The 8,305-nt window shown below is 28.9% G+C and overlaps 1 protein-coding gene across 3 annotated transcripts; it reads left to right on the forward strand.

Annotated features, from left to right (window-relative positions):
- The first annotated feature begins 290 nt into the window (after nt 1–290).
- Glo1 (Glyoxalase 1) lies at nt 291–6,621 on the forward strand. Of its 3 annotated transcripts, none has more exons than XM_076457783.1 (7): nt 291–426; nt 2,078–2,168; nt 2,966–3,048; nt 3,927–4,067; nt 5,357–5,424; nt 5,997–6,086; nt 6,204–6,621. In XM_076457783.1, the coding sequence occupies exons 2-7, from the start codon at nt 2,106–2,108 to the stop codon at nt 6,290–6,292; spliced, it is 534 nt and encodes a 177-aa protein (XP_076313898.1). In that variant the 5' UTR covers nt 291–426; nt 2,078–2,105; the 3' UTR covers nt 6,293–6,621. The 3 variants fall into 3 exon arrangements, with proteins under 3 accessions (XP_076313898.1, XP_076313899.1, XP_076313896.1); XM_076457784.1 differs by lacking the exon at nt 291–426 and adding an exon at nt 1,051–1,336; XM_076457781.1 differs by lacking the exons at nt 291–426; nt 2,078–2,168 and adding an exon at nt 2,175–2,339.
- The last annotated feature ends 1,684 nt before the right edge of the window (nt 6,622–8,305 follow it).

The following is an 8,305-nucleotide window of genomic DNA, read 5'->3' on the forward strand; positions in this document are numbered from 1 at the left end:
TTGTAAGACTACATGATCATGAAATACCACAGTGTAACAAGAGAAGAACGATTTAACACTGATTATCAGTATTGTTTTAATAATATTTCTTCTATGGATTGTGTAAAGTTCTCTCCGCATTGCACTGTTTAAAAATATCGACTTAGGGTTATTTTATTTTTTGTTAATGGGTGATGAAACATATTTTACGATAAAATATTGTAATGAGATATTTTGAAACAAAATGAAATACTCTTCTTGAATGAAGCTTGTGTTCTGTAAGATGTTATTGCAACATTTCAGGCTACTGAAAAATGTAAACTTTTGCATACCGTAGTCAACACATAATTTTCTATTTCAAAGAAACATAAGCGAAACAACCGCCCTCTATTAATTACATATAAAGCGTGCTTTGTAGCCTGACTGTGAAATACTTCAAACTTGTGGGTGGGTTTGTATACTTTTTGGTAATAAATTATTGAATATATTTTAAAGAAGGAATTGCAGTGACAGTATTGGATCGTAATTTGACATTAAATTAATGTTGTGTTCTTTATCATGTTATTGTTTTTATTTCAGGCTTATGATATAGTTTTAGTTTAATTTTATATCCCTCGGGTATTTTAGTCAGAAATTGAATGAATTAGACTTTTGAGATTATTATCGATTCTATTAGAATTTTGTAATAGGTAATAATGTATTCTTACAGTGCATGAATAACAAGGGAGCACTTTATTAATTAGAAATAAAATGAGGTACTAACATATTTTGAATTTGAAATTGATCTATTCAAAACTGGTATTGATAAAGTGAGATGAGGTTTGTTAAGGATAAACTAAATAGAAATGCCGGTATTATTAATATTATATATACATAGTTTTATAAGTACGTTACAGTAGTACTGAATATCCGAACATTGAAATGATTAACCTATAATATGAGGACTCAGCATTTTTGGAAACAGATCATAAATATAACTGTGTGTTTCAGGTTATAAGCACTTAGCATCCGTCATGTGAACTACAAACTTAAATCACGTGCCAGTTAATCGTCTATGATATGCTTAGGTCTATAAGAGTGAATAGTTAGGCCTACAAGTTACGACACTGAATAGTACTGGCCCTGGTACTAAATGGACACAGGATTTAAACTTGTTTTGTTTTCATGAAACTTTCACTGAAAGATAGTACAGTAGGAAATTACATTGTAACATATCTACAAGTTTTAAGTTTTGTTGTACTTAATTTCGTATGTTAATGAGTTACAAAGTTAAAACTGTGTAATCTTATTACAATGATAACGGCCGAAGTTGAAAACCACGCCTATGTTATATCTGATAAAATATTGCCCATATTTGGTAGGTTTCAGCTGTTCATTATGCAACTTTCAAAGTTTTGAATTGATGTTTGAGATTAAATAACAAAAACGTATTTGGAATATTCATTAACTCAACAAAAGTTGGTCACTTTTGGATGTGGTTTTGGAACTTGTAGCATGACCTTTTGAATATTCCTTTTTTTTCACAAATGTAAAATTTAGAAAATCTGATATTTTTATTTTTAAGCAATAACTGAAATTTCATGTATAATCCTTAATTTCCAAGATACATTTTATTAGATAACATGGTTTGTACAAATGTAATACTCAATAATTTAAGAATTTATTCTAAGATTGGGTTCCAGCTTATAAAATAACGAGAAAGTACTTAACTACGTATAGAAAGTTTTCTTTTACTTGCACCAACCTGTATTGAAATGTATTTGAAATAACATAGATTTGTCTAGTTCTTTGTTAACTTTTATAGATATAATAAAAAGGCTTTGACAGTAACTTCATTTTAGTGAGAAGGGTGTATATTCACATATTTCATTAATAGATTGAACTTCTATTTGTTAGTACTTGGAACAAACAATGTCTTTAGGTGGTATTTCGTGGGTATAAACTCATATTTGATTAACAAGTTAATTGTCTAATTATTCCTGTTTGTACATAGACAAAATTACATCCTTTTGTTAATACAAGAATATAAGAGTTCAAGTTACAGAGTTGAATTTTACTTAAAATACATATTTTCTTACATACTTGTTTTGTCTACCAGGTTATTTTAAAACTAATCTTTTGAAGTCATGGCATCTCTAACTGATGACGAAGTGGTTAAAGCATGCTCTGAACCTGATCCAAGCACAAAGGTGAGTTTGCTAAACATGCCAAGGGAGGAAGAGTTGTGGAGCTATCATCATGTAAAAATCTGTGTTCTACCAATGTATGTAGTGTCAGTGGAAGTAAAGTATAACTTTTATTACTTCCTTGTGTTCTGCCACTTTCTTGTGGAATGTTCTTATAAAGGATACTTAATTATGGTGAGCATGTACTGTTGCATATTTTTTTATCATTGTGTACACATAAAGAAAAATGTCCATACTTTGAGGACATTCTTGAGGCTTGGTAAAACTTCTTGTAATTTTATAGAAGGTGTTTTTGAATAATTTTGAAGTCCTTTTGAGACAACTACTGTAAATCTACCAATGTATGTCTGTTGGCTGTTATAACAATGAAGTTATTATATGTTTGTGGTTACATCAGAAATGCCAGAAAGTGGGTAAATTTCCAATAGACGTGATAACTTTTTGAAAATAAGTGTTCTAAATATGTCAGACATTGGCATATTTATTAAAATGCTAGTGCGAGTTATGGAGATAGTAATTAAAAATTACTTCTATTTGTGTGTAAAAATAAAACTAGATTCCGTATGAGGAACGTTCAAAAGAAAAAAATTTCTGTGAATTTCTGGTTTCTATTCGTACAAATAACAAACTGTTTTCAAAATTGTGACTTAGTTATTGTTTCTTGAAGTTAATAATTTAGTTTCATTTAAAAAATAACAAATATAGCAACATCATTTAATGATAATAAATCATCATGTGTTTGCCTGTTGTTGTTTTTTGTTATTGGGATTGTTGATTGTTTTATCTCCTCCTTTTTTCAGGATTACTTCTTTCAACAAACAATGTTTCGTATCAAAGATCCAAAAGCATCATTAGATTTTTATACAAGAGTTCTTGGAATGAGGTAAGTTAGTGTGTGTGTGTGTGTGTGTGTGTGTGTTTTTTTTATAATTTGTTTCCTGTATGAATGGAATATTACTCTAGACCCCTAGAGTTGATAGTTGTGTTCTGTTAAAGATTTGAAGAAATATAATATTCTATTTTTATAATGTTATGTAGCACTTGAATAATTAATTATCCATTAGTAACTTTTCAAAAAAAAAAAATGAACTGTGTAATGAGAGGTGGTTTTTATAAAAAAAAATTTAAATATTTTTAGTTATGGCATAGTGGCTCATAGATTGGCTTAGTTCTAAGTAACAACCTTTGATTTGTATCTCCATCATCTTTTGACCAATTTTGAGATCAAATTACAGTTTGGACTTCTGACAAAACCATTTTAAATATGTATTTGATCTCTCCAAAGGTTACATAAGTTAATTTACCCTAATTCTGCCTAAAAGAATTTCAAGTGCCACTTCTATTGAGGATTCTCTATTATTTTCTTGTTGAACAATTAATAAATGAATAATTTAACACCTCAAATCTTACTTTTACATGTTTTGTGTTTTGTTTTCAATATTTAGTTTTTGCTAGACAGTTTTTCTTGGAATATCTCACTGCATCTACTTCTTGTGATTAATATTATGTTGATAAAACATTCTGATAAAGGAGAAATAGTAAATTAGAATTATTTCATGATATTATTAACACTTTGAGTTTACTTGAATAATAATAATCATACATAAATTAATTTTAAAATACTAGAGTTCTTGAAACCTATATAGAAAAGTTACATGAATAAACATTCTATTTTCCCTTCTGAAAAAATGTTGAGTAAACATTTGAAAACATTTATAAATGTTCTGTAACTTAAAATTTGTAAAAATTTGTTCCTTTCAGATTACTACAGAAATTTGATTTTCCTGCAATGCAATTTTCCTTGTATTTCATGGGCTTTGAAAATGCTGAAGATATTCCTAAGGATAACTCGGAACGCACAGCATGGACATTTTCACGTAAAGCAACATTGGAACTCACCCAGTAAGTTAAAAAAAACACAAAAAAAACAGTAGAATTCAGGCTCTAGTTACAATAATATATTGTAACTTAGTCCTAAAATAACACCAAAGTTTATATAATATGAAATTACAGAAATAAGTATCCAACTGAAGGGCCTTCCTTACATTTGTAATGTAATGCAGTGAACAGTATTTACAAGTACTTTCTTTTGATTCTTTTCAAAGAAATATTTTTTGTTTTATTTTTTCCTACAGTTTCTGTAAACCTAGTCTATTCAAAAACATTATGTATACTTTGTGTAACATGTGTCATTTCTTTACTTTTGGGCACAATCTTCTTTCTATTAATAGGGAAGGATAATTCTTTTCTCACTATACAACCAGAAGCAAAATTTGTTTTTTAATATGACATTACAACTAGGTAGTTAGTGTAATTTGTTAATTGATTAATCAATGTGCCTTATTGATTCTTAACATTCAAATAATTGACCAGCACAATGTTCCTCAAAGTGCATATGTAAATATATTTTAGTGAAATTAAATAATTATATTTAAATGAAGTTTAAGTAAACAAAATCATGAGGAAGGACTGTTAGAAATAGCAAATTCCAACCTCTGATTGACTATATTATAACCATAAATTTTTAAGCTATAAACAAAATATACTTCATATTTCAAAAAAAAAAAAAAAAATCTGGGTCTAAGCCACAATGTGGGATTATAAAATGTATCCTAGGTTTTAGAGGTGACTGAAAAAGTAAGACCTGCATTGTGGTGGGGATACACTGTATTAGTCTTAACCTCCAATTCCCTACTCTGACAAGATTAGAAATTAGGAGAATAAGATGTGGGTGTTAAAGCCCACAATGTCCCACATCTATGTCACTCCTTGCAGATAGTTGTGGGAAGGTGACTGCTCTCCCTAGTTAAAATAAGAAAAAGATAAATGTAAAAATATGAAAAATAAATAAAATAAAAAATAAGGTACTATATATTATAATTGCTGCTGTTTATTAAAAAAAATATTGTAGGAACTCCCCTTTTTCATTGTTACATTAATAGTGTTCACTGATAGAGAGAGAAATACTTGTTTAAAATTGCATTCTGTCATTAAAAAATGTTGCACGTGCTACAGCTATTTTATAATTGTTTTAATTTTGAATATCCAGTGCGAAATTTTTTCAGATTTTTATTTGTGGTGCCGTTCAATAGATGTCGGGAGAACATGCACACTGTGTACTTTGTATTAAGATTTCTTGCACATAATTCTTGAGGTATCTATCAGTAAGTTTTTTTTTGGTTTTTTTTCAGCAACTGGGGTACAGAAAATGATCCTAATTTTAGTTATCACAATGGAAACTCTGATCCCAGAGGATTTGGTAAGTAGAACTAGAGTGCATTTTATCTGATTTTACTACATTCGTAGTTTTTATGATATGTGAACTAAACTGTGATATCTGTTAATTTTGTATTGGAAAATATCTAATAAAAGCAGCTTTATGTAATTGTCTTTTTGTATGAAATCCCTCATAAATGTGTTTTGAAACCAATGGCATAGAGTTTTATATATGTAAAAACAGCTGGTATGGGTAGAGAAAGCCCTATGTAGAGAAGTGACCAATGTTTCAACCTTCTTCTGTCATCATCAGATTCACAAAGAAAGAAAGAGGTAACTGACCAGTAGCTAACCACATATTGGAAGGCAGTTGTATTTTACTTTACAAATGGCATAGATCTGTTTTGTTTGTGGTGTAATTTTATTATTTACAAATTTTGTTTAATGTCAAATCAGTCTTCCATTGCTATGCCACTGGAATGATTTTATGCCTGTAAGGAAGATTCAGTATAACTGTTTAATAACAACCATGTAGATATTAGAGATATGAGGAACATACATATGGCAAATATCAGCTTACCTTAACTAATATAAACATGTTTTGGTTATTCCTAGGTCATATTGGTATCGTTGTGCCTGATGTGGACAAGGCTTGTGAAAGGTTTGAACAACTGGGAGTAGGATTTGTGAAGAAACCAAATGATGGTAATTCTCTTCTTTGCTCATAAAGATTTTCTTTTCTTTTAATGTTATCTGTCTGACATCAGTTAGTTGTGTAGTGAAGTACTTTAATGACTTGTATACTTTCATGTTTCACTTTAGGAAAGATGAAAGGACTTGCCTTTATCAAAGATCCTGATGGATACTGGATAGAAATCTTTAATAATAAAAACATTGCCACCAATGCCTGAAGACTTTGAACAACTACTAATTTCTACTTTTCCAAGAGTAATTCTAACTATCGGGGTTGTTGTTTTTTTGATCTGCTTGTAAAACACAAAGGCTTCAAGTAGGAGAAAAAAAAATATATTCACAGTTAATTACATTGCTTCTGGAGTTATCTGTATTATGACTGTATGTTTTTAATATTGTAACTCTGACACTAACTGAATGAAGATTTAATGGAATAAATGTCATGAAATTATAAGCAAGCTCAAATAAAGTAGCATTTGGTGTGATTTTTGTAACTTCTCAATGGCTTAAATGTAATTGTTGGAAAATTAAATTTATTTTGCTTGGTTGTTTTGTACTGTTTTGTCAGTTAAGATAATTTTTTTAAGTATACCTTTTTTTTTATATACTTACATTTTACTGAATAGAATTGCATATTAAGTTTTCTATTACATGTCGTAGTTCTTAAACAGTTACTAAAGTTGACTGGCCCAGAATTGTTATATCTTTGTGATAAATATCAAAATCCTGATGTTAAATGGAAAATGTAAGGCATACAATCACAGAAAAGTAAAGAATAGTGTATGTTAATACTATATAACTTGTCTTGGTAGGTTTTTTCCACAATATTCAGGAAAAGAAATCATTTCCTGTTTAGAAACTGTAGCTTAAAATGTTAACAAAAACAATGAAGCTGAGGTTTATTAGCTACAAGTTATTCAAGTTAAAGGTAAGAATAAAGTTTAATCTATTTCTTAAAGTCAAAACCACACAAACTTGTAACGCTGTGTGAAGGACGTTATTTCACAGAATTTGTTTAACCCTTTCCTGATAGGCTTGGTATAACATACACAAGTTTGTATACACACATTGAGTATTTGCTCTTTTACTTCAGATACAGTATGAGTATCTTTACAAAATTTGGTAGACCTTTCTTTAGTAAATATTACAAGTTTGTTTTTTGTTATACACAAAAATCAGATTTTTAATTAAATGTTTTTACTAAATGTTTGTTAAAATATTGAGTCTGTTTCATTACTAGTTCTGAGTGCAAAATGCTTTCATATTATGATATAAAAACTATTCTTCATCCCAGACATCTCAAAATATCATTTGCATATCTCTAAAACCTCCTTGATACACTTTTAAACGTTTGTTTTCGATAAGACTTTTATTTACTATCGTCTATGTGGGGACTGTCAGTTGGCTGACCTATAAACCATAATAATAAAAAAGGAAATAAATTATTTTATGCTAGAATGACTACACATTATAACACAAATTCAACTGTTTTTGTTTAAGTAGCTTAAGTCTCATCTCATAACATTTATTTAGTCTTCCTTGTCTGGGTTGTGTTTTAGTGGACTAGTATTTTCTAATATATAGTCACATTTCAGTTATAATACATTATATTATTATATTTAGAAATAAGTTATGAAAGTTATTTTTCTTAAAATATAGAACAATAAATAAAGAAGTAAAGCAAGCGGTTATCTCTTTTTAGCTACGACATTTGAACTCAGTATCTGTTGGACATAGATTGCTAAGCCTTTTAAAATTTTGCTGCTGGAGGATATCAAACTTTAAGATGTTATACATAGAGTTGAATAACCAAAAAATAAAACAATTACACTGATACCACAGAATTCATTATAATTTATTAAGCTTAGTAACTAAGCTGTATTTAGGTCTTAAAAAGAGTATTAAACTTAGAATAGACTAAAGACACAAACTACCTCTTTGTAACTTGGTTTGAAAAAAAATGTGGTTGTCTTTTTCACAGATTAAAATCGATGAGAAAATCACAAAGGGGACATTCTACACTGTCTATTGGTTAGTCATGTATTTAAGAAATTGTATACAAGGGACAGTTTTGAAAAATGTAAAAAGTTGAACAGAGCCATGGTGTTTGATTCAGTACATAAGCCATGTCTTAAAATAAAGAGATATGAGGCTCCTATTTTATATTCTAGCTTGTCAACATTATTAATTTGAGTTCCTAATTTGTACAAAACTATAAACTTAGTATTCTG

Source organism: Tachypleus tridentatus, chromosome 9 (assembly GCF_004210375.1).
Source record: "Tachypleus tridentatus isolate NWPU-2018 chromosome 9, ASM421037v1, whole genome shotgun sequence".
NCBI lineage: Eukaryota > Metazoa > Arthropoda > Merostomata > Xiphosura > Limulidae > Tachypleus > Tachypleus tridentatus.

Coding starts and splice junctions, on each gene's coding strand:
- Glo1 (XM_076457781.1), top strand. CDS start 2,184: ATGCCAAGGGAGGAAGAGTTGTGGAGCTATCATCATGTAAAAATCTGT. Junction 3,049..3,926: donor ACAAGAGTTCTTGGAATGAG/GTAAGTTAGTGT, acceptor TGTTCCTTTCAG/ATTACTACAGAAATTTGATT. Junction 6,087..6,203: donor TGTGAAGAAACCAAATGATG/GTAATTCTCTTC, acceptor GTTTCACTTTAG/GAAAGATGAAAGGACTTGCC.